The 27352-nt window shown below is 41.0% G+C and overlaps 1 protein-coding gene across 7 annotated transcripts in view; it reads right to left on the bottom strand.

Annotated features, from left to right (window-relative positions):
• Positions 1–27352, bottom strand: part of LIMA1 (LIM domain and actin binding 1) — an 89964-nt gene that overhangs the window by 36071 nt on the left and 26541 nt on the right. For all 7 annotated transcript variants that reach the window (XM_012174310.5, XM_060412609.1, XM_060412611.1 and 4 more), the window contains exons 2-3: positions 21356–21497; positions 9154–9199 (exon numbers count right to left, since the gene is read on the bottom strand). In XM_012174310.5, the coding sequence (XP_012029700.1) occupies positions 9154–9199; positions 21356–21474 (165 nt within the window). In that variant the 5' untranslated portion in view covers positions 21475–21497. The remainder of the gene's footprint in view (positions 1–9153; positions 9200–21355; positions 21498–27352) is intronic.

Here is a 27352-nt window from a genome sequence, read left to right as displayed (position 1 = left end):
AAACAATCTGGAAATTGTCCATGTTGCTCTGTAATAATTAGAGGAGACATGCTTGGTGAAGTAAAATTCAACGTCCCAGACTTCGAAAGCACTCCTAAATAAAGTAAGCAGCAGCACCTTTCCAACAAAGCACAAACTCCAGTACCTTCTTGCCCTCCATTCCTGCAGTCTGTGACTCACCGGCCTTTCAACTAAGAAAGGACAACCACCTAGGACTGAAAGACTCTAGGGAATTAAACAGGATTAGCAGCTATATTGGGAATTAAGTCTCTCACCTTATTACTCTTCTGAATACACTATGAGAGCCACTTCAAGTAACACCAAGACTTGAAAAAAGAAACTTAGGGAAGAACAACTTTGCTTGATTTTTGTGTTTAAATCTTAGCTGGCAAGATGCTTCATTGAGGGAAGTGTGTATGGGTCAGAAATAGAAGCAGCATGAAAAGTTTTCTCGTTGGAAAAGAGAGAATTAAAAAACAGGCTGGGTTCTATTCTTTTTGCCATTCTTCTCCATGCATGTGCATGGCCGAGTCGCTTTGCTGTTCACCTGGAACCATCACAACCCTGTTAATCAGCTATACCCCGCTACAAAATAAAAAGTTAAACAAAGCAAAACAAAAACAGGTCCAGGGGCTTCCCTGGTGGTCCAGTGGTTAGGAATCTGCCTTGCAATGCAAGGGACAGGGGTTCAATCCCTGGTCCTGGAGGATCCCACATGCCCATGCACCACAACTGCTAAAGACCGAGTGCCTAGAACCTGTGCTCCACAACAAGACAAGCTGCCACAATGAGAACTGTGTGCACCACTAGAGAGTTGCTCCCTCTTCTGCAAATAGAGAAAGCCCATGTGCAGCAACAAACGCCCACCACAAAAACCAAAAAATAAATAAATCTTAAAAAATAAAAACAGGTCTGGAAGCTGGTGCTACCTTAACTGCCAGCAACACTCTCGGCTCTGGGCTCCCTCCAGAGACACCTTGGATGAATCATCTGGGTCTCCAACTTCACCTGCCATGCCCTGCTCAAACAGAAGCCCTGAGAATCAAAGTGGCATTTTGCCTTGGTAACTGGACACTATTTTTCTCAGAGACGTGTGATTAAAGTATATTTATTGACATGAAAAGATGCTCATAAGACATTTTTGAGTGGAAATAGCTATTTATAAGACAGCATGGGGAATTCCCTGATGATACAGTGGTTAGGGGCTTTCACTGCAGTGGGCCCAGGTTCAATCCCTGGTAGGGGAACTTCTCTGGTAGATCAGCTGGTAAAAAATCTTCCTGCAATGCAGAAGACCCCAGGTTGATTCCTGGGTCAGGAAGATCCACTGGAGAAGGGATAGGCTACCCACTCCAGTATTCTTGGGCTTCCCTGGTGGCTCAGCTGGTAAAGAATCCCCCTGCAATGCAGAAGACCTGGGCTCGATCCCTGGGTTGGGAAGATCCCATGGAGAAGGGAACAGCTACCTACTCCAGTACTCTGGCCTGGAGAATTCTGGCCTGGGTTGCAAAGAGTTGGACACAACACACAGACTTTCACTTTGGGGCTTCCCTGGTGGCTCAGACGGTAAAGAATCTGCCTGCAATATGGAAGACCTGGGTTTGATCTCTGGTTGGGAAGATTCCCTGGAGGAGGGCATGGCAACCCACTCCAGTATTCTTGCCTGGAGAATCCCCAAGGATGGAGGAGCCTGGTGGGCTACAGTCCATGGGGTCACAAAGAATCAGACACAACTGAGCAACTAAGCACAGGAGAACTAAGATTCTACAAGCTATGTGGTGAGGCCAAAAAAATGAAGGAAAAAAAAATGACAGCCTGATTTCATGTTATAATACACATGTGCTGTACTCAGTCACTCAGTTGTGTCTGACAGACCATTTGCAACCTGATGGACAGTAGCCCAGTAGGCTCCTCTGTCCATGGAGTTTTCCAGCAAAGAATACTGGAGTGGGTTGCCATTTTATCCTTCAGGGGATCTTCCCAATCCAGGTTATCAAACCCACATCTCCTGCCTTTCCTGTATTGCAGGTGGAATCTTTACTGCTAAGCTACTGGGAAAGTCCTATAATACACATATATGTTTATAAATATAAATACAGAAAAGTAGACTGGAAGAAAAGATATCATGATATTAACAGCTTGTCTCTGGGGATCATGGATTTATGGGCATTTGGATTTATTTTCTTCTTTTTTTTATAATAAATGTGCTTTCATTATATAATAAAAAATAAAGACAATGTCACACAAAAAAAGCTTCAATGGAATATCAAATAATTTTGATGTTACTTGTAAATGGTTTGAAAGTTGTCATTTCCACTTGACTTGTGATGACCTGAAAGAAAGGGGTTTGTGTGATGGAGTATCAGCAATGTCCCAAAGACCTGGGTAGAGGACATCCCTTAGGGGGGCATTTTAACAGAGGAGTAAATGTGCTCTTTTATTAAAAGAGTTCTTAAGGATACAAGTTCAAAAGTGCTGGGGTGGGAACAAGTAGGGGAAGGGCAGGGCTGTGAGGTCTGATAGCACTGAAGGCCCCGGACCCTGTAGTTGTCCAGGACTTCAGGGCTTGGGGCAGGAAAAGATGGGGCAGAAGCAGTAGCTGTAGGCTTTCTGGGAAAGAACGAAAAGCAAAAAGGCACAGGACAAAAGCAAGAATTGAAAGCAGACTGGGCAGCACGGTGAAAAGAGTACGGGACGGAAGCAGCCTGGGTTATCATTGGACAGTGGGCTACAGGCCAGGCAACCCACTCCAGTCTACTTGTCTGGGAAATCCAATGGACAGAGGAGCCTGGCGCACTACAGCCCATAGCGTTGCAAAGAGTTGGACACAGCTGAGCATGAGAACGAGAATATATTTTCTTCTCTTTATTTTCTTTTTCAATTCAAGTATAGTTAATTTACAATGTTGTTAGTTTCAGGTATATAGCAAAGTGATTCAGGGATTTTTTTTTTTTCTTAGATTTTATTCCGTTATAAGTTATTACAAGATATTGAATATAATTTCCCATGTGCCGTGCTGTGCTAAGTTGCCTCAGTCGTGTCTGACTCTGTGACCCCATGGACTGTAGCCACCAGACACCTCTGTCCATGGGATTCTTCAGGCAAGAAAACTGGAGTGGGTTGCCAGGGCCTCCTCCAGGGGATCTTCCCAACCAGGGGATCAAACCCATGTCTCTTATGTCTCCTCCATTGGCAGGTGGGTTTTTTACCACTAGTACCACCTGGGAAGCCCCATAATTCCCTATGCTATATAGCAAATCCCCATCACTTACCTCTTTTATGTATGGTATCTGTATTTCCTATAATGAGCATATAATGCTTATATAATCCAGCTTCATTCAGCCAAACGACCTTGGGCAAGTTTCCTAATTTTTGGAAACTACCATACAGGGCCATTGTGGAGAATAAATGCAACTATACAAAGCACATATGTTGTATTTGACTAATAGCAGTGACTATTATTAAATGGGTGGCCCTCCTCACTCCTCCAGCCACACCTCACAATCATAATCAACAAACAGTATCCAGTCATCTCTCAAATCCTGAACTGGAGTTACAGTCTCTTATTGTTCTTTCTACTCTCTCTACAGTCTCTATTATTTCAGAGCCAGGTGGTGGAGGAGGAGTAATAAGGTGAAATTATAGTCAATGTCATTTGCATTGAGGTTTTAACATTTTACCAAGTACTTTCCTAGAATAAGGCAGTGGGAAGTCAAGGAGGGTACAAGGATTCAAGGGCCCCACTGGTTGCAAGATAACCACAGCCTCCTTTCTCAAAGTGACATCCAGCATCCTACCCAGCAAGGCTGAGAATCTCTGTGGATGCTGCCTCTGGATCATCACCAGCTGCCTAAAACAGGATCAGGCACACTCGGGACATGCAACAGTGTCCTTTCTGCAGGAATATTTGATTTGGAAGGGGCCTTGGATAAATCCCTTCCTCTCTTTGAGTCTGTTACTCCACCTGCAAAATGAAGAGGTGGCGTCAAATGAGCTTTAATGTTTGAAATCTTGGCAGGGGAATCTGCATCTTAAAAGCAGGATGATGTCTGGTAGGATACAGCAGTAGGCTGGAAATACAGACCACTTGGATGCACAGCTTCCAAGGAGGGGAAGACATTTCTAGGCTAAGAGCTACTCAGAAAAGTGGCAGCCAGTCATTATGGAGACGACTGTCCAAACAGCACAGATTTCAAGATGTGGCATATCCCAGGCTTTAAAGGAAACTGCAAATATAACCAATGGTGGTATTGATCATTTGTGTTTCTGTGTCCTAAATGCAAATGGAAGAGGAAGAGAAAAGAAGGGCTCAGTTTCTGGAAATTGAAGCTATCATGTAACCTGATCCCAGCATTTGCTAAAGAAACAGATTTACCCACTTGCTCCTGAATGTGTCTCTATCTTGCTTTCCAAGAATATAAGTATTCTTTCACCTGGACAGCCATTGCTATAAATTTATACATACATTCCACCCTGCTCTTCAGGAGACAAATTAGACCTCTTACAAGTCTGGTAGATCTTAAAAGCAACCATCTGTCATTTACGGAAAAACTGGTAAGATCTGAATCAAGTCTAGTTTAACTTATAGGGTTACACCAAAGTTAATTTCTTAGTTTTCATAAAGGTACCATAGTTATAGAACATGCTATCATTAGGGAAAGGTAGGCTGAGCTTTATGGGAGCTCTTTGTACTAAGTTAATAATTCTAACTATAACTCCAAAATAAAACATTTTTGTTAAAAAAAAAAAAGCAACCAATCTTCAATGTCGTTTTCTTCCAGCTAGTGCTGTCTCCCACGTTTCACAGTTAAGGGTCTTGAAAGCACAGCCTTGTGTAGTTGCTGTTCCTACCTGACTACTTTCCATTCCCTCTAATTCTACTACCAAAACACTTCTGAATTAGCACAAATCAGGATCACCAATTACTTCTTTACAATTTTCATTTCATTATTTTTAATTTATTACTTTTCTCAATTACACAAGTATTTTTAAAAACTAATGGTGGGGGGAGTCATAGTCAGTATAGGAATATATATGCCTTGAATATATGCTTCAAGTTTCTCTATTTGACTCCTCTGCTCCTCCTAACCAAGATATCCGTTGTCAACAGTTTGCTGTGCATGCTCTCAACTTTTTCCTTATTTTTATACAGTATCTTTTTTTTCTATGAAATCATACTATACTTACTATTCTGCACATAAGTGCTTTAATCATTTAATGTGCTTTTGATACCTTTCCATGTTATATAAAATCTTAACCATATGATAGAATATCATATATAACATATGATATATTATTATAATGGATGTAGATACCATGATTTACTGTTTCCCCACTGATGAATATCTGATTTTAAACATTTCGGTATTACAAAGAATCCTGCAATAAATATCATTTTACATTTATTTAATTTCACTTGTGTTTCTCAATGATCATTCCTACAAGCAGAACTGCAGGATCAATGGGTATTAAACATATCCAAAATTTTAATAGGCATTGCCTAGTAGACTCAATCAATTAAAAAAATCTGTCTACTGTTTAGGTTATAATTTATATCTCACAGTTATTTAAATTTATATCTCATTGATTATTAGTAAGGTAAAAGCATTTTTTTCTGTTTATTGTTTCTTCTTTAATCACCTGCTCGCACCCTTTTACCTCAATTGCCAATTGCAATGGACACTTCTCCTTTATTTTATTTGATCTCTCTATAGCATCTGATGTTATTGACCACTCCCCCCTTTAAAAAATTTCCTTCCTTAGTTTCCGTGACATCCCTTTTTCCTAGACTTTTTCCCATTTTTTTCTAGACATTCTTCAGGTTTTTCTTTTTAAACAGGTTTCTCTTCCTTAGTTCCTCCCTCATATGGCAGGGTCCCTCAAGATTCTGCCTTTTTGGGTCATCCTCTTTAGTCACCTTACATATTTTTCTATAGATGATGTATTTCACCCATCTAGATGGATGATTCACACCCTATAACTCGAGCCAGATAGCTCTCCTTACCTATCAGTTCTACCTGGAAATCCTACAAATATCCTAAACTCATCCTTGTCTAAAGCTGAAGTCTCCCCTCACTCCTCACCCTTTTCCTGAATTTTCCCTCTTGGTGAATGAGACAGCTATGTTTTCTGCTGTCAGACGTGCCTGTTCTCTTATGCCTCCATACTGGGCACCTGCTGCTTCCTCTACCACTCCTTTGCCCCTTTGTTTAGCTAATTCCTAGTCATCCTTCAGGCTCAGTCAGACACCACTTCTTTTGGGATGTCTCCCTTGACATGACATAGTCCAGGTTATGAGTCCTTCCTTAATTATCCCCCAGCACCTTGCACATTTCTTTAAAATGGTACTTACCACACTGAGATTCTAAATTCTACTTTCTGGGACTCCCTGGTGGTCCAGTGGTTGGAAGTCCAGCTGCCAATGCAGGGGACACAGGTTCGATCCCTGGTCCAGGAAGATTCCACATGGCATGGAGCAACTAAGCCTGAGAGCCACAATTACTGAAGTCCATATGCCTAGAGCCTGTGCCTTGCAACAAGAGAAGGCGCTAGAGTGAGAAGCCCAAGCACCAGAACTAGAGAGTAGCCCCCACTTGCTGCAATTAGAGAAAAGCCCGCACGCTGCAACGGAGACCCAGTGCAGCCAAAAATAACATAAACAAAGATTTTAAAAAAGAGAATGCTATCTGATTTTAAAAATAAATAGAATGAATCCTACTTTCTAAACTCTAAGCAGTTCCTTGAAGGCGGGGACCACATCCTATTCCTCTTAGTGCTTTCAGGACCTGACACATTAAAGATGTTCCATAAATGTTTATCTCCACTTGCGGTATCAACTTTGGTTATCCGACTGTCTTGATTGGACAACCTAGCTCAATCAGGCCTTAGCCCATCACTATCAAACAGCACAGAGAGACCAATGATCTTCATGTTGCCAAATCTGATTGTCAATTCTCAGCCTGTGTGTTTGACTCGATAGTTTGCCTTTTGAAAACACTTTCCTCACTGGACGTCTGGTCCTGCATTCTCTCTTTTTCACTGCATCTCACCAGCTGCTCCTTCTTAAGTCTCCTTTGCCGGTTCTTCCTTCTCTCTCCAACCTTCAAATGGCAAGTTGCCCTTGAGCTCAGTACTCAGACCTCTGTTCTAGCTACACTCAATCCCCAGGTGATCTCATCCATTTCTTATCTTTACAAACCACTGATACTTTGATACACACACATCTCCTCTCCAGGCTGGATCTCTTCCAGTTACAGATTTGTACATCGAAGCTCCTATTTGACATCTCTACTTGGAAGTCTTAATAAAGAATTACATTTAACATGTCCAAAGCTAAGCTTCTAACAAATATTTTCCCTTCTCTAAACTTGTTTTTACTGCCACCTTCCTGATCTCACTGGAATTTTTCCTGGTGTTTGGGCCAAATGGATTGTTGCAATTCTTCCTCTCTACCTTCAGTATAAATCCTGACCACTTCTCATCACCTATAGAGCTACTGTGTGCTGTGCTATGCTCAGGCACTTCAGTTGTGTCTGACTCTGTGATCCATGAACTGTGGCCCGCCAGGCTCTTCTGTCCTTGGGATTCTCCAGGCAAAAATACTGCAGTGCGTTGCCATGCCCTCCTCTAGGGGATCTTCCTGACTCAGGGACTGAACCCACATCTCTTATGTCTCCTGCATTACAGGTGGATTCTTTACCCATTGAGCCATGTGGGAAGCCCATATAGCTACTACTCCAGTCCAATCTATTATCATCTTTTGCCTAAATCACTGCAATTGTCTTATAATTGGTCTTCACGCTTTTGCTACTGTTTCTCTAGTCTCTTCCTCCTCTTTCTAAAATTTCAGTCAGATCACATTACTCCTTTGCACAAACCCTTCAAAGGCCCCCATTTAATCAGAATTAAGGTCCATGTCCTCACAATAACTGGACATGACATTTCTCTTCTTATTCCTCAGATACATTTAGGATGTTCTTGCCTTGAGGCATGTTCATGTTCTCTTATCTTCTGCCTGAATTATTTTTCTCCCACGCTCCTGTCCTCAGACCTCTGCTCAAATGTCTCCTTGACCACTACGCTCATCCCTCTTACCTGCTTCATTTTGTTTTATACCTGCTACATCTTTATTGTCTGTCTCTTCCACCAGAATATAAACTCCATGTGGGCAGAGATGTAATCTGTATTAGTGTCTAAAGCAGTGCTTGGCATATAGTGGGCACTCTGAATACTTGCTAAAATGAATGAGTGAAAGGAAAAAAGGAATGAAGAAAAGAGAAAGGGGAAAAATAACAAGCAAGAGAGAGAGCAGGAAAGAAAAGAAAACCAGCAGTTGAGTGAAATGATGGTAAGTTTTCTTACAGTGCACCAGAAGGGCTCCATTCTCAAATTACAGGAAAATTGTCAAAGACCCAGTCAGCATTGCCCCCTTGGAGAAGACAAAGTGACAGAGGCATGCTTTGCACTCATTTAAATAGGTTAGGTGCTGAAAACTGCCAGGAGGATATTTTTGTAATGCCAGACAAATGAAGAATTCTTGCCCAAATATGTGAGGCTTTTCCCCTCATATGAAGAAATCAAGTAAGATTTCAAAAGAAATACACTACCCAGCCAAACTGGAAGTTAGCCAGCGGGAAAGTACAAAATGGGTAGAGCCGAGAGCTGGTTCTGAGGTTTTCGTCTTTGGTGGATCCTGCTGCTAAGAAATTTGCTAACTAGACTGGGTCAAGAAGTTTGCTTTAAACAAAGAACCCAGGGGAATGACAACAGCTGCACAGCTGCTACCATTTAAATGCAGAGAGACTTTCTGGTTGTTTGATTTGGAAAAAAAACAACAGCCTAGGAAGCCCTGTCTCCTGATTTGAGCAGAAGCAGTAAGCCATTTTATAACCACAAGCAAAGTACTTGGCCTTCTGTCTTTCACTCAACTCAGGAAAGAAAAAGTGGCTCAAAGGAACACCTCAGGGAAAAAAATAAGATTCTCTGCACCTGAGCCAAGTTCTCCTGGGCAAATGGTTCACCAATGAGACCAGCTGGCACAAAGGCCTGGCTCAGCTGATGCGGAGCCCACGGTCCCGCAGAGGCCGCAGGTGGCTGGGCCACATGAGCTGTGACCACGAAGTTCCACATGTCGAAGGGCTTCCAAATACTTACACTTCTCTTCTTTTCCATGTTTGCTTCTTCCGCTGCTTTCTGGTACCTTAGAGAAGAGGGGTGGGGGGGAAAGAGAATATCCTCAAATTAAACTTAAATTTTTACACTTTCAAACTTCAAGAAAACTACATCTGTACACCTATCTCTGCCAAGGATTATCATCAGTCACCTGTCTCAAAAGCAAAGAATCGGGGCAGCCCTCACTTCCTGCACTGTTGCAGTCAACTGCTCTAAGAGAAAGAGCCAAGACAATGAGGACAAACGCTGGGAAAATGGAGACAGCAGAAAGCCTGGGGTTTTTAAGTCTCAGTTTCATTACTTACTGTGATCTGGGGCAAGTCAACGTCTCTAAGCCTCAGTTTCCTTACCTAGAAAACGATCTACTATAATGCTGGGAAGAATAAATGATGTATAAAAAGCCATGTATATAAATGCTTTGGAATTAGTCAAAGGATTAGTATTACATTAATCCTAGGTTGCACTTTACTCACTCATTAACGCCTCTAAAATCTTACAGTTCTTGTCAGCCAAATGATCAAGAAGTAGTCATACAGCCTGTACATGTGTAAATTTAGCCTAAGCTATTGGTACTGTCGCTTTTGCTCAGTTAAATATATTTGAAGGTATTATGAAAGTGAAAGTGAAGTCGCTCAGCCGTGTCCAACTTTTTGCGACCCCATGGACTATAGCCTATCAGGCTCCTCGGTCCATGGGATTTTCCAGGCAAGAGTGCTGGAACGGTGGATTGCCGTTTCCTTCTTCAGGGGATCTTCCTGACCCAGGGATCAAACCCAGGTCTCCGGCATTGCAGGCAGACGCTTTACCATCTGAGCCAGCAGGGATGCCACTGAAATGTCTTTAATGAGAATACACTTCGATTTGCCATAGGAAGAAAAATTGTTTTCCTTTTTTTTAATTTATGTGTAAGAGTGATTTGTGAGAAAAGTTTCTATGCTAAGCAAGCATTATTCCTTTTAATTAACAGTATTTTTTCTTTAGTGATGCATAAAATAATGGCCCAGCCTATAGTTGATGGCATCTTAGAGTTGATGAACAGGCTTCTATAATTTTATTCCTTTAATTTTATTATTACTTTCAATCATTTTATTTTATCATTTTTACTATTTGCTCAGGAGATTCCTGAGGAACAACTGAAGTCCCAGGGCTTTTCAGGGGTGATCAGGTTTCCCCCATTTGAAGGCAATAAAGGCTTGGGACATCCAGGCCACAGCAAATCTCCAGACCACTCAGAACGGTCTTAATGGGGCTTCCTCAGAGCCTCTGAGTCAAACGCTGAAGGCAGCACTATCACTAGAAGAATCCCCACCACGTGAGGCCTGCATGCCTAGAATTTACTGATTTGATTCCTTGGGCCTGCAGGCCTTGAACCCACCAACCTAACCCCAACCCTAGAAAAGGGCTTGGTCAATGGGTCACTTGTTCCTTCCTTAAGGCAGACTTTCAGAATTTTCAAGGCATCTGGGCAGGGAAAAGGAGATGAGACAAGAAGATAAAGAACAATATGGGAAAGGGTCCATTCCCTAACCGAAACTAGCTTTCAACTCATAAATACCTTCACAAGCTCAGCACTTCCTTAGTGTGTGTGTTAAATAGAACAACCTCATCCAAAATGGAAGCCAGAGGAAACTCCTAGATTTAACATCATTACTTTCCTACTACGTACCCTGGGTTATATAAGTTGTTTGGGCCTCATCCACAAAATTAAGTGATCGTGAGAGGATTTCTAAGGTCTCCTCCAGTTCTTACTACCGCTTAAAGTTTAACAATCAGGTAGCAGTGTCTCATTCACTAGACTGAGTAATACTCTGAAACTGAGCAGAGTTTTCTTAAAGGGTAGGATGAAAGAACTTGCAAAAACAATTGGGATTTTACTGACCACAGCTTATGGAAAAAAATGGGATTAGAACTGCTGTAAGTCAAATAACAAGCTAGAGAGATACTTGAAACATATTACAGACAAAAGGGTAATTTCCCTAAAATACAAAGAACTCTTACAAATCAGTGAAGTCAACAAAAGAAACTTAATAGAAAAATGGGCATAAACATAAACACGGAGTTCACAGAAAATGTCAAGTGACTCAAAAAATAAGAATGTTCAGCCTCAAAATAAAAATTCAAACAACACTAAGAACGTTTCTTATCTAATTAAGAAAAAACATTTTTTTTAAGAAAAAAAAAAGCCAATACACTGAGGGTAAATAAATAAAACCTCTAGGGAAGGCATTTTGTCAATTTTACAAAAATTACAAAAGCCTAAATGTTACACTTTGCCAATTCTGTTTCCAGAATTTATCTTATAGGTGCACTCACATAAGCAAAAATAACTTTTACATTAGATTATTTGTCACTGCACTAAATATAATAGCAAATGACTGAAAACAACCTGAATGTCCATTAGCAGCAGACCGATAAATAAATTATAATGTATTCATGCAATGGAATACTACACAGCTATATAAAGAACAAAAGCATGGTTGCACAGTGTAAATGGACTTAATGCCACTGAAATGTATACTGAAAATGGTTAAAATGGTAAATTATACGTTATGTATATATTACCAAATTTTTTTAAAAATTGAGTGCGGTAACAGCATAAAGACAGTGATATAAGATCAATGGAATGGAATAGAGAGCCCAGAAATAAAACCTCACATATATGGTCAAAGGGTTTTGACAAGGGTATCAAAACCATCTAACGGGGAAAAGACAGTTTTTTCAATAAGGCAAACCATGAAATGCCAGAAAATATTTGAAACTCATATATCTGATAAGAGATTAACATCTAAAATATATAAAAATTTAAAATAATACTGCATTTGCAACATATTTAACAAATAATATTGTACATACTATACTGCATCTACTTTTCTCCATTTTAGAACAGCTTGAGTTTTCATTCAAGAAATAGTGAAAGTGTTAGCCACTCAGTCTTTTTGACCCCATGGACTATAATCCACCAGGGTCCTCTGTCCATGGGCTTTCCCCATGCAAGAATACTGGAGTGGGCTGCCATTCCCACAAATCTCCGGGGGATTTTCCTGACCCAGGAATTGAACCTGGATCTCCTGCACTGCAGGCAGATTCTTTACCATCTGAGCCACCAGGGACCCTTGTGGCCCAGTGGTTAGGACTTGGTGCTTTCGCTGCCATGGCCTTGGTTCAATCCCTGACTGGGAAACTAAGATTCCACAAGCCTCCGCAAGCCAAGTGGCACCGGCAAAAAAAAAAAAAAAAAAGGTATGTTCTAGGCACTAGAGAAAAAATAGTGAAAGAAATAACCAAAAAAGGCATAGTTCCTGCTCTCAGACAGCTTATGGTTTAAATATTAAACACATACTATAGGGATAAATCTTTCAAAGAAGGACAGAGTATTATTAAACAACCTAACAAAGGAACTGAATTGAGAAGGTGGGTGTGGGCTAAGGTGGGGTGGGGTGTGTGTGTGTGTGTGTGTATGTGTGTGTGAAGAAAAGCAATTGAGAAGGCGGGTGTGGGGTAGGGTGGGGTAGTGTGTGTGTGTGTGTGTGTGTGTGTGTGTGTGTGTGTGTGTGTGAAGAAAAGCCTTGCTGAGGAAATGACCTTTAGGCTGAAATCTGCAGTTTGATCAGGAGTTAGCCAGGCAAAACAAAGCAAGAAAAACATTCCAGGCATAGAAAAAGAGCACACACAAAGTCCCTAAGGCAAGACAGCGTCTCCCATGTATAAGATAGACAAAGAACTCCAATGTTACTGAAGCACATTAAGAAAGGCAGAGGTCAGGAGATGATGCCAGGCATCAAGGGCTTTGCAGGCTATTCTAAAAATTTTGAATGTAATCTTAGGTACAATGAATGAATGGTCAATGGTACAATGAATGGTCATTAATCCAAGCTATGTTTTTATTTTATTTTTTGGCAATGCCGAGTAGCATGTGGGATCTTAGTTCCCCAACTAGGGATTGAATCCATGCCCCCTGCTGGAGAGTGCAAGAGTCTTAACAACCTCCGAACAACTGAGAAAGTCCCCAAGCTATGTTTTCAAAAGAGCACTGGATGCTGTGTGGAGAATGGACCGGAGTCGGGGTGCAGGATAGAGGTAGCAATGGTGACAGATGATGCTGGAAGGTCCAGGGAGGTAGCACAGGAGAGAAGGTGAATAGACGTGAGGTATATTTCAGAAGTCGAATCAACAGGGTTGGTAATGAGGAACAAGTCAGGAATGATTCCCAAGTTTTCAACAGCTGAGTCAATGGACGGAGGAGCAAAGCTGGGGATGGGGAGGATGAAGAGTTCTGTGTTAGCCATGCTAACCAAAACATCCCCTTGGTGGTAACAGTGATTAAATACATGTTCTAGAGCTGGAAAGAGAGATCTGAATGAACAATACAAATTAAGGACTTGTCCATCCACAGATGGTATGAAAGCTGTGTAAGTGTGTGATATCATCTATGAAGAATGCGCAATGTAAGAAAAGGCTCAGAACTCAGTCCTGGAGACACTAACAATTAGCAGTCAGAACATGAAGAAGAGGTTCTCATTCCCTGTTAGAGAACAGAGAAGGAACAGAGGTAGGAGAATGAGAAGCAACAGAGGTAGGAGGAAAAACAAGAGACTTCCAGAGAAACCAAGGGGAGAAAAAATGTGAGGAAAAGTGGCAAGAGGTCATCTAAGATGAAGGCTAACAAACATCTCCTCAATATGTTTTAGATAACTTTTCTAAGCAACACAGAAGTCTTTGGTAACCTTGGCAATCCTCTTCCATTATAATTTATTAACCCATAGTCCTTTTAATGGGCATTTGGATTGTTTACAGTTATCTATCATTACAAATAGTGCTTTGGTGAATGGCCCTGTGTATTTTTTTTCCCCACTTGTACTAATGTATCGGAAAGTGAAAAGTGAAATGTATCTGAGAGTCCCTGAAAATAGAAATGCAGAAACACAGCAGATTAGAGCTAGAAAGGAACTAAAAGTTGGTCTTGAACTTGTGTTTCCACACTCCTTGGGTAATAATCTACAGTATATTACAGCAATATAATACAATATATGAAAGCCAGAGCCCAGTCAGCAGACAGGTTGATTCTTGGTCAATTGCCCTCCAAGGCAAGGAGAACAATTTACACCATGGTTAGTTGGGTAAATAAGCTCAGCGGTTCCCTTCCCTTTATTGTCTTAATAGAAACACAGATTTAAAGAAAGATCAAAACAGTCTTCACCTTTAGTCCTGTTCTTTTAGCACTGAGGCATCTGTAAGATACAGGTGTATACGCCAATGGCAGTCTTGAATTGTATTTTGAAACTTCCATTCAAATATCACCACCCTTTATTTGTAATGAAGTACTTGCTAAACAGTGGATACTCAGGGAGAAAGGTTCCACACCACTGCTTTCTTTCAAGTAAGGTCCTTGGTACTTTTACATTTTGACACTTTAAATGCTAAGAGATATTGAGGTATAATACTTCTGAATTCAATGTTAGATTAGGATTCAGGCTTTAGATTTTCTTCAAATATGCTCAGAGCAGTTAGTATTATTCTGACACAAAATGTGAAGGTCTCTGATGGGGAGGGAAAAGGCATTTTAAAAGATTCAAACCTGAGGGAAAAAATATTTGTCGTGAGATTTCTATAATTAAAAGCATATTCCTCTTCCCTTCCTAGATTTTCTTGTCCTCCAGTCTCCTCTTCACATACAGAATTTAATCTTGCAACTGCTTATTAATGCTCAGCTGCGAGGCAGGCAGCTGATGGAGGATGCTAAAATTATCTGGGGAGTAATAACTGTCTCAAACTTTTCTAAGGCCAGAGAACAGAGTTCCTGAGCCATGACTCTTTTGCTTGTATGCCCTCAAATAGAGGAAAGGTCTCACTGAGCCAAAAAAAAAAAAAGAGGAAAATGGAAATTCCCAAGTTTTAGGCAATGCATTTTCTTCTGGAACAATTTCACCACTAAAATAGTACAGAAAAGCAAAGAAGTAGAGATCTGAGAGTCAAAGTTTTTCTTAATGATGGAAGGACAGTCACAGAAAACTAAATATAAACCTGCTCTTTCTTGGGTCTATGGAATGGGTAAAGTTATAACAAGAGTGGGAGGAGCAGGGATAGGAGGGGAGGCATGGTGGTGGGGGGATTAAGTGTCCTAGGTTAAGCTCTGCCACTATCTTGGGGTGTGATCTTTCATCATAAATGCTGGATCTCAAGATTCTTATTTGTCAGAGGAATGGAACAAAGGTTAGCTAGATCAGTAGTTCTTTTTGCTGGAGAATCCTCTTTTCAAATGATAACTTAGAACCTCACATATTAAAGGGATCAAAGCAGGACCTCTGGGGTGAAAGGTCACATGCATGGTCCTTTAGATCTTCCTGCCTTCCCAGAACTGACCTCTGAAATTCCTCTAAAGAACTCAATTATGATAGTTTGAAAACCACTGGGCTAGATTCCCTTCATATGAGTGATGGGCTCCCCTGATGGCTAGGGGTGTCTCCAATGCAGGAGACATGGGTTCAATCCCTGGTCCAAGATGATCCCACAAGCCTCAGAAAGACTAAGTTGGTGTGCTACAGCGATTGAGCCTGCTCTCTAGAGCCAGAAGCCACAACCACCGAAGCCCAAGCACCTGGAGCCTGTGCTCTGCAATAGGAGAAGCCTGCGCACCACAGCTAGAGAGAAGGCCCTCGCTCACTGCAGCTAGAGAGAAAGCCCTCGCTCACTGCAGCTAGAGAGAAGGCCCTCGCTTGCTGCAGCTAGAGAGAAAGAAGGCCCTGGCTCACTGCAGCTAGGGAGAAGGCCCTCGCTCACTGCAGCTAGAGAAAGAGAAGGCCCTCGCTCACTGCAGCTAGAGAGAAAGCCCTCGCTCACTGCAGCTAGAGAGAAAGCCCATGCAGCAGCGAAGACCCAGCATAGCCAAAACAAGGAAAATAAATTCATTAAAAAATAAGTTAAAGAGAACCAAGAAACCAAATTCTACTAAAAGAGTCAACCTTTAATCAAGCAAAGGATTCTTCCATGTTGAAGTCACTGGTGAGTGAAACCAAAGCTGGCTGTTCAAACTGACTCATCAAGAGCATCCTCCTTATTCAGATTTAATGCTTTAGGTAGTACAGAGGCTTAATGAAAGAAATCAATCTGGAGTTATAAAGCACTCATGAGACATAAGCTATGATGCTACAAAAATGACTCTTACGTACATAATTATGTGCAAGGTTATTAACACTTAGAAAGTAAAGCCCAGCTAATCTTATAAAGAGCAGCCAGATGAAGCTTTCTCCAAATAACATTTTTGAATTAGCCTCTGATCACAAACCTCCCAAGGTTTCCTAGGGTCTCTTAACTAGACTTGTATAGGATTTACTAATTCTAAACTCCATTTACTAATTCTAATTAAAGAATTAGAATTCTCTAAGAGAGACTGTTTCAAAATAAGAGAAAATGAGGTCAGTAGTGTTAGAAGTAGAAATTAATGTACGCTTTGTGGAAAGAAGTCCTGCAATCTACTTTGGGAACCTACTGTGAGTGAATCCTCAAAGCCTTAAGCAGTATCAGCAATATGGCTCTATCAAGTATGAAACCTGGAGAAGAAATCCAGGCTGATTCTCTGGTTTTCACTGTTGTAAACACCCCATGCTCTTTCCCATTTCTGTACCTTACTTCCTATGACTGTTCTTCCTCTGCCATGTCACCACCATCCTCCCAGCCTACCAAATAAAATTCTATTCATCCTTCAAAACCAGTTCAATAGTAGGATCTATGCATCAGAAGAAAAGTACTAGACAGATACAAAATATTAACTTGGGGGCAGGTTAACTCTACACCTCAGTGTTCTCGACCATAAATTAGGGATCAGGTCCTTCCTCATATAGTTTTTTATTAGGATTAGAAATAATGTCAATTTCCATCAAGAATCTACCATAGTACCTGGCACACTGATTCTGATTAATGGGTTCAGGATTTACAATTTTGCATAACTGCCATTTGCCCTTAAAACATTTGCGGTGAAAAGACAGTCACCCTATTATGCTGTGAGAAGGTGGCCTCTAAGGTTCCTTTGCATTTTCTCTCTGCAAGATAAAGAAGCCCCTAAAATGAGCAACTTTTTTCAACTTCCTCTCATCAGTGCTACTACAGGACCCAAATTCTCTATCTTGAGAATTGTCTGAAATGGATGACGACAGAATAAAACCCTGGGACGGGAACTGAGGAAGGGCAAAAGTTTAACTAAAGTGACTGACCGAGTTAGGCGGGGAAGGAAGTGAAGCCAAGAAAAGGACCAACAATCATGGCCTGGGTATTCCAGTTTGGCCAAAGAGCAAGGTCAGTGGGAATAAGAAAGTAGAATAGGTAGGACAGGAGGCTCTAATTAGAAACTAGGTTTTCTAAACACATATTTCAGAGACAGATTCTGGGTGATGAGAAGGTTGGGACTAGATACACGGGCATGGGAGACAACGAGCAGATGGAAGACATATGGAAGATTAAGAAATGATGAATCCACAGGAATTTCCTAGTGGTCCAGTGGTTAGGACTCAGTGCATTCACTGCTGTGGCGTGGGTTCAATCCCTGGTCAGGGAACTAAGATTCCACAAGCCACATGGTGCATTATTAATAAATAAGTAAATAAATAAGAAATGAAGAAATGACGAGTCCATACTATCAGACAGGTCATTTATGTGGGTCGGTGATTCTACACTGGCCCCAGCAGACATTTGGAAGTGTGTGGGAATCTTCTTGGGGTTTTCCCCTTCCCATTTTTTGTTGGCTGTCACTATATCATGGGGAACTATTAGCATTTGGAGGAAGGCAAGATGATGAGCATCCTGTACAAGGAAGATCTGCCTCATCCAAAATGTTGAGAAATAGTGAAGAGAAAATGAAGTGGGAAGCTAGGGTCCCCCAGGAAGGCAAGGAGCTTGGCACACCACTGCCATGATGGGGAGGGTAAGGATACTATGGTTAGATGTAAGCTTAAAGCACAGGTTTAGAACTTCAGAACAAGGCAGGAAAAAAGAAAAAAAAGAAAATTAAAACAATGGATGGGAAACAGTAGCTGAGAGATAGCACCCCTGAGTCCTGGTCCCAGAAAATTTCAGGGTAGCATGCACAAAAAAAAAAAAAAAAAACCAGGCATGACTCAGATAGAATGCATGTCAAGGGAAAACCAAGTTCAGTGAAAGAGAGGTGGGGCTGGGGAGGGTGAAAAGGGCAAGAATGTGGAGAAGTTTTCTCTGCAGAACAGAGTTTCCAAATCCCATTAATCATATCTCAACACTGTCTCAAAACCTCCCCTTCCTTTCCACTCCTCCCGCCCCCACCCTCAATAACTTTCATGTGGGTTCTCAAGAGAGTCTCAGAATGTGTCTCCATACTATCAGTCTGTCACCTTTCCAATATATCTTTTACATTGTTGCCAGAGCATCTTTCTAAATAGAAGCCTAATCATTGTTTCTGCTGCTTATCTAACTAAATCCCAAACTCAGCATGGTACTCAAGGCCTTCCATCATCTGTCCTAACTGAACTGTGCCAATCCCTTCTCCCTTCTGTATTTCCTCATACTTGACTGCTTGCTTTCCTATTTCCTTTATTCACGTTCAGCATTCATGATCCTTTACTTGAATCTTTACTTGAACTGTGGCTGCTAAGTCGCTTCAGTCGTGTCCGACTCTGTGCGATCCCATAGATGGCACCCCACCAGGCTCTGCCGCCCCTGGGATTCTCCAGGCAAGAACACTGGAGTGGGTTGCCATTTCCTTCTCCAATGCATGGAAGTGAAAAGTGAAAGTGAAGTCGCTCAGTCGTGTCCGACTCTTAGCGACCCGATCCCATGGACTGCAGCCCACCAGGCTCCTCCATCCATGGGATTTGCCAGCAAGAGTACTGGAGTGGGTGCCATTGACTTCTCCTACAAATAACCCTTATTTGTTCTGCTTTATGTTCAAGTTCACAAGTCCATCTCTTCCATTACCAGTGCTTCTTGAACTTCCCTGAAGTTAAAAACCACTAGACTACACTTGTTAAAAACAAATTCTTGGGGCCCATCACAGATACATCGAATCAGAATTTTTAAGGGAGGAGTCGAGAAGCCATACCGGATGGCTTAAAATATGTCCCCCCAAATCTCTGACACTTCTCCCACCAAAAGGTAGAGTCAAATTCCCCTCCCTCTGAATATGAGCCAGGCTTAATGATACAGTCCTAATGAAGAGAATGTGGTAAGAGTGATACTGAATAAATTCTGAGGGTGGGTCATAAAGACTACATAACCGCTACTCTGACTCCCTTCCTTCTTTGTCCCTCCTTCCTTCCCTCTCTGGATGCTTGCCCTTGAAACCCAGACAAGCAAGCCAAGCAGCCACATGGAAAAGCCACGTGCGGCTATTCTGATCATGGCCCCAGCTGAGAGCCCAGATGACTGCCAGCATCCACCACCTGACTTCTGAGTGAGTAAGCCTTTAGATGACTATGGCCCCAGTTCTGAGACACCGAGGATGGTGAAGGCAACAAAGGCAAGCACTGCCCTAATCGGAGACTCACAGCAAAATAAATGCTATTATTATTTTAAGACACTAAGTTTTGGAGATTTTTTTTTCTGTGCAGCAATAGATAATTGGAACACCATATTATTAACAAGTATCTCACACGAGTCTTGAAATGAAGGAAGTTTGAGGACTTCTACTAATATAAATTATACTAAACTATACTGTTACATTCCTTGAGGCCAGGAGTTAAGTCTTAATAGTTTTTCAGATCTGGATTCTTTTTTCTGCAATATCTTTACTGATTTTCTTTTCTTTTTGATAAGAATATAAGTTTGAGATAAATTTACAGCAATATAAAATGCATAACATAGAAGGGGAAAGAGCTGTGCACTCTCCCTCCGTCTCTACCCCACCTTAAGCGATACCCACGGTGAACAGGTCAGAAGGGCAGTGTATTCCACAGAGCAGGTGGTTGGTGGATTTGTCATTGAAGAAAAGGTGACAGTGGTAGGTTACAGAAACTTCCTACTGGTATTTAGCTGTACTCTAGATATAGCTCCCACAGTTACTTTCTTTAAATCTTTCCCATCTTCCTTCTTTTAAATGTATCTCCTCTAAAGTAAGAAATTCTACTTAGGTAAACATACCATCTTCCCTAAGCTCTATGGCATCTCTAGCTGAGTGAAGTTAACATGCTTACCATCTCATTAACTTATCCCATTCCCTCAACATTTGCTGAGTGCAAATATGTTCTAATTGTCAGGCTACACACTAGGAATATAACATACGAAGGAAAGGGGCCCTCATACCAAAAAACCCATAGTGCAGAGCAGGGGTCAACAAACTTTTCCTTAAACTGCCAGATAGTAAATATTTTAGGCTTTGAGGGCCATACAGTCTCTGCTTTAAATCTGCTGTTGTGGCACAAAAGCTGCCACAGACAATACACAAAAAGACATGGCTGTATTCCAATAAACCTTCATTTACTAAAATAGGCAGCCAATGGACTGCAGTCTGCCTACAGAGTTTACACCGGTCAACAGAGCCTTATGCAACAGTGAAATGTCTCTGCAATATCCAGTGTGGTAGCCACCAGCTACACATAGCCACTGGACAGTTGAAATGTGGCTAGTGCAGCTAATGAACTGAATTTTAACCGTAATTTAATTTTAATTAATTGAAATTAATTTAAATGAATATGATTTATTTTAATTAATTTAAATTTAAATAGCCTTATATGTAGTGTCTACCCTATTAGACAACATAGGCATAGAGTGCATCCAACACTCCCTTCAACTAAAAACCTGCCTCAAAACTTATCTCAAAAAAACCCCCCAAACCAAAAAAAAAAAAAACCCCTCACCTCAACCAGAAAGCCTTCCTGACAGCTTCTATCCATGGTGGTCACATACTGCCTCTCATCCTATATCTAGTTCTTACTCCCATTCATTTTGGACTTGCTAACCTTGTGATTAATATCTATGTGTTTCATAATTCTCTCCTGTGTTTACATCTCATTCTTTCCCAAACTGAACAAAAATTCGAGTACAGAGAATATATCTCCTGATTATTATCATCTTCCTTTATCACAGAGTCTTGTGTGGTACTCAAAATCCAGAAGGTGCTCCAGAAAGTCATTAGATACCATGTCCTTCCTTTAGTGATCTCCCTGACAGGTGGTAATGTTTGCTCAAGACAGATGGTCCTTTTTGGGCCAGGATCAGCACTTACTTGGAGAATATTTCTACGATGGCCGATGAGTTGTTCTTGTTGACAAGAGAAAGTTCTTTGGCTGTAACCCTCAACGATAGAGAAGCCCATTGCCGTCTGTTAAATGGAGTTGGTTCCATCTTGTCTACAGATACTGAAGTACCTATGTGATAAAGAAAGTCAGAATATTAGACACAGAAGAGAGTTCTCCAGCATCCAATGACTGGCAACAGTGTGGTGTAAGTGAGAGCAGAGAGCCCTGGAGCAGCAGACTGTATTCCTCTACTGGTTCTCTCAAAAACTATAACCTAGATCAGATGGTTGAACTGGGGTTGTAGTTTCCTGTAACATGAGAAGGTTAGATCAGGTGATCTCTAAGGTCTCTTTCAGTTTGCATCATTTTATGACTGACCCCACTGTGCAAACAGCAATTGGCCTTTCCCTGAACTGAAGTCTGTTCCAAAGTCACATTTGGAGTGAAATGTTCCACTCTTCTGAGTTACACCCCAGGGGAAGTACAACTGGCATCTCTGCAGAGTCAGGTCCAAATTAGGTCCTACCTACATCCAAGTTTCTTTTGGCTGCCTTCTTTCCCCAAGCTCTGCAGCACTGGCCACTTGGTACTAGGGAAAGAGCTACAGATACCGCACTGAATAATATAAAGAGCGCAGGCTTAAAGGCAAGATAGACATCAAATGAAATAATAATTCTGTAACCTTAAACAAATTATATAATATTTTCAGTTTTAGTTACCTCACTGAAAAATGAGAATACTTACCCCTTTGTAGGGTTTTTGATGTGAATTTAAGGAGATAATATATTTTAAATACTAGGCATATTATAGTATCAAGAACATTTAAGTATAATATACTAGCATTGGCTTCAAGTCAAAAAATACCATAAAGTCATACTCTTGACATCACCTAGACCCTATCCATTAACTGGATTATTTGGTTTTGCTCTAGTAATTATCAAAGGAGTCCCAACCTTTGTCCAAAGAGGTGAGATTAGAAATGAGTCAATAGTTTTCTTATTTGAAGAGTGAACAATATAGATGAAAGTACTCCTTGCAGCTCTTGTGACAACCAAAGAACGTAACTGATAGGTAGAATGCATGGTTCATCGGCTACTGCTTCCAACAGCCTTGACAACCGCAGAGCACAGTGTGCATATCCAAGCAACGGGGGCCTCCATTTCACACTAAAAGTTCTGTGATGCAAAGTAAGTGATAAGCAGCCCCAAAAGACCACACTACTTTTCCACAGGTAGTCCCTGTTCTCCCCACTAAAGCCTTGTCTGAAAACAACGCTAGTTTTGTTGTTTTTGTTTATTTGTTTGTTTAAATTCCCATGTTGGAGGGCAACATAGAACCCTCCTATGGTAAGGAGCTCTGGTATCAGAGACACATGCATTTAAATGGGAGTGTTGGCCCCATCACTTAAAGCTGTGTGTCCTTCCCTAAAAGTTAGATTTCTTATCCATAACAATAGTACTTACTCCATAGTACCTTTTTAGAAAAGCATTTATCTTTCTCTATTTAGTTGGCTGCACCAGGTCTTAGCAGTGGCGCACAGGATCTTTTAGCTGTGGCATGCACACTCTTAGCTGCGGCATGTGGGTCTAGTTCCCTGACCAGGGATTGAACCTGGGACCTCGGCCTTGAAGCACAGAGTCTCAGCCAATGGGCCACCAGGGAAGTCTCACTTCATAATATCTTTTTTTTTTTTCCCCCATAGTATCTTCATGAGGAATAAATAAGATAAAAAAAGACCCTGACATAGAATAAGTAAGTAAAAAATTTAGGTTTTTTGTATTACTTCTTCTCCCTGGATAAAATAATATTAAATCTATACATATTCTCTGAAATAATCCTACATGTATCAAATAATCTTGATATGATATTCATCTATCTGCTTTTCAGTTTGTAACTGACAGACCTACCAGACATTGTCAGTCCTTTCTCTAACAAGAAAAAGACACAGCTGTGTATTTAGCTAAACATAATTATGTAAAACCACAATAATGACCCTTTAAAACACATCCAGGAAACACTGGCCAACACTTTAAGACATTATTTGGTATAATTATGCTTCCCCAGTGTAACTACACATATAAATGATATCAATTCTAAAGGGATCAATTCTGAATTAAAAAAATACAAAAGATTATGTTCTCATATTTGTTCATGATAAAAGGAAAAGCATTAATTATTTGAGGGACTTAGTGTGAAAAAGTAAAAGGATTTTAACTCCCAAGTCTAATTCTGTGGTTTTGATTGCTCTCAGCCAGAAACCCGAGTCAGAACAACTACCTTGGTATAATGCTAAGATAAGCACACTTTACACTCAATGAGGCGGCTCACACCCTGACTACATCTTCATAGAAGCATACTATTGCTTCCTTGCGATGTGATTAGTGCCCTGTGAAACATATAAAGGTGATAATCAGTACATGATTTTTGATAAACTGTGGTACCAGGTTGTGTGCATGCTAAGTCGCTTCAGTCATGTTTGACTCTCTGCAATCTCATGGACTGTAGCCCACTGGGCTCTTCTGTCCATGGGATTCTCCAGGGTGGGATACTGGAGTGGGTTGCTATGCCCTTCTCCAGGGGATCTTCCTGACCCAGGGATCAAACCCGAGTCTCCTATGCCTCCTGCATTGGCAGGCAGGTTCTTTATCACTAGTGCCACCTGGGAAAGCCCTCTGGTACCAGGTTGCCTAGTAACTACTTCCTACAAGGTCCTGCCCAAATAATGTATACAATCTGCCAAGCTTGCTAATGCACACAAATAATTATAGCACAAGACAGAACGTGGTTAGAGGCAATGCATGGTCTAGGAGTACAGGACTTGATCTTCTGGCATGGTGGGAGAGAAGGAAAGACTTGATAGTTACAGAACTGGCAGAATTGTATCAAGTGAGGGCAGAAGGACAGTGCTTTCAGATAGGAGGGATACTGTTACACCACTAGGGATGTGAAACAGCAAAAGATACTTATGGAGTTAGACTCTAGCTGCAAAAGAAGTTGAAGATAAAGTAGGGAAAGACAGGATGAGGATGGATTGGGAAGAGCCTTGAAAACCATGCTAATGAGAATTCCCTGATGGTCCAGTGGTTAGGACTTGATGCTTTCACTGCTGTAGGCCTGGGTTCGATCCCTGGTTGAGGAACTAAAATCCTGCAAGCCAAGTGGCAAGGTCAAAACAATAACAAGAACAACAAAAAAGAAAACCATAGGGCTTCCCTGGTGGCTCAGATGGTAAAAAAGAAAACCCTAGCACACGAGTGACCTTTCTGGCAAATGGAAAAAATAATTTCCCTGAGCTTCAATATCCACACATGTAAAAAAAAAGAGTTCTATAAGTGGATTACCCAGTCTCAATGGCTGGATAATAGGAGTTTCCGAAAAAGCAAGTAATGGAATCTTAATGACTGGTCAAGAAGATCCTAAAATTGTCAAAGTGAAAGGTAATCAAGGTTTAAATTAGCACAGATGGGAATGGAAAAATGGTAAGAAAGAATTGAGAGTTCTTAGAATAAAACGGGCTTAGGGTGAGGAGGAATCAAAGGTGGCATCATCAAAGCTGAACAATTAGAAGGTTGCTGATGCAATTAACATAGAGTTAATAGAGGAAAAAGAGGAAGTAAGGAGTTTCGCTTTACACATGTTGAGATCTACACGTCAGCAAGAAAAACCCTAGTGATACACGAGAGGAAGCTAAAAGGTTAAGACATGAAATTTAGTCTACCAAAGAACGCAAAGATCAGAAACAGGTGTTAGAATGCTGCTGCTGCTGCTGCTAAGTTGCTTCAGTCGTGTCCGACTCTGCGACCCCATAGATGGCAGCCCACCAGGCTCCCCCGTCCCTAGGATTCTCCAGGCAAGAACACTGGAGTGGGTTGCCATTTCCTTCTCCAATGCATGAAAGTGAAAAGTGAAAGTGAAGTCGCTCAGTCGTGTCCGACTCTTCGAGACCGCATGGACTGCAGCTTACCAGGCTCCTCCATCCATGGGATTTTCCGGCAAGAGAACTGGAATGGGGTGCCATTGCCTTCTCTGGTTAGAATGCTATAAGACTTGACAAATACCAGTTTTGTTTCAAATACTGCTGCTAAATTTGAAAACAAGGTAGAAGACCTATCTTCAGAGCTGCCAAGCCGAAGAAGAAGGTGTACTCCTCTCTCTTTAAAGGAGCCAAGTCTCAAAGGGAAGATGAGAAGATGAGGTGAATTTATACATCCCGGTTTTCCTGAATTCTCAGACGACAGCAGTTCAAAACAGGGATCCAACTAGGATCAAGAAGATGAAAAGTTCTGGGTTTTTTTTTTTTTTCATCTCCTGCTTTTTTATGGAGTGTTTATTTTTATGTGTAGATAATATGCATAAAATAGCTATTTTGTAACATTAAGCACTTTAAGTTATTTTGGTCATCTTATAACTTATCTTCCTGCTTATTTAATCTCCTTTCAACCAAACAACCTTTAACTAAACAATAGCTATTAACCTTTTAACCGAATAAAATGTATTCTAAATTTAAAAAAAAATCAGTCTCTTAGAAAGAAAAGAACATTTTAATTTTTTCTTTTCTTTTTCCTTTGGCCACACCAGGCAGCATGCAGGATCTTAGCTACCTGACTGGGGGCTGAACCCTGGCTCCTAAAGTGGAAGCAGGGAATCTTAACCACTGGACCACCAAGGAAGTCCCAAAGTAAGCATTTTAAAACATCTGTTTATGCACACCACACATCTCAACCCTCACAACCAATTTAAAAGATTGGTTTTATTATCTTACATTTATGATGAAGAAACTGAAGTTTAGAGGTATTAAATAACTTTACAATGATCACTTAGCTATAGAGTAGCAGAGCTGGGATTCAAATTCATATTCTATTTGACTCCAAAGTTAATTTTCTTTCCACTACATGTAGTAGTAATGATTAAGACCATCACTTTTAGCCAAAGTCAAAAATGGGCAACAAAATCTCGGAACCCACCCAAGCTGAAAACCCATAAAAATTATCTTTCAGTAAGAGCGGGGTGGCAAGTATCTTCCCAAAATAGCATCAGACATGAGAATCACGCTTCCAGAGAAACTTAAAGTTACCTTGGGCCTGCCTGAAATACTCTCCCATTGTGAATATCTCGGCTTTCTGGACTTGCATTAAATCTGTGATACCTCCCCCAACTCACTCTGTCTCAGATGAGAGTCCCATTCTCAAATTTTAGGACAATGTCCTTAATTCTAGAAATTCTGTTAAGGGTGAAAAGGGCGAGTACAACACCTAAAACAAAAACAAAACAACCCCATGGACCCATTGAATTCTCCAGGTCAGAATACTGGAGTGGGTAGCCTTTCCCTTCTCCAGGGGATCTTCCCAGCTCAGGGATTGAACCCAGGTCTGCAGGCAGATTCTTTACCAGCTGAGCCACAAGGGAAGCTCAAACAAAACAAAAACCCTTTTCCAAACAGACAGGGCATTCATTTGGGGCTACAATATTTTTGAATATTTTTTCCAGCGGCCCAGTGCACTTTAAAATATAATCCATTGCATTGTCATATACAAATAATAACAGAAGCTATACTTATACAGCTCTTACTAACTCAAATTCTTACAACTCTGGAGACAGACTATTTCCATTAAACAAACAAACAAAACAAAACCCAACTGTGGTTTATTAAGATTGGCGAAATTGCCTAAGGTCAGACATTTAACACAGGGCCCAGGCAGAATTCAGCATTCAAACTCTAAAACCCAAGTTTCACCTGTGAAGGAAAAACTGCTGGACTGATGGAAATTTGGGCAGGAATTAAAGGAAACAGATATAACAAAAATAACTCTTAAGATTTCTAGCCTGAGACTGGGGCAGTGGCACAGCGAAAAATAATGGGATACATAGAAAGGGGAACTATTTGCTAAGAGGAAGATGCCTACAGTTTTAGACACATATGGCAGATTTTTATATCAAGAGAGAAGCTCAGAAATCAAGTAATCAAATCCCCCTTTTTACAGTAA

The sequence above is a fragment of the Ovis aries genome, chromosome 3 (genome assembly GCF_016772045.2).
Source record: "Ovis aries strain OAR_USU_Benz2616 breed Rambouillet chromosome 3, ARS-UI_Ramb_v3.0, whole genome shotgun sequence".
NCBI classification, from domain to species: domain Eukaryota; kingdom Metazoa; phylum Chordata; class Mammalia; order Artiodactyla; family Bovidae; genus Ovis; species Ovis aries.
This window is presented reverse-complemented; position numbering and strand designations above follow the sequence as displayed.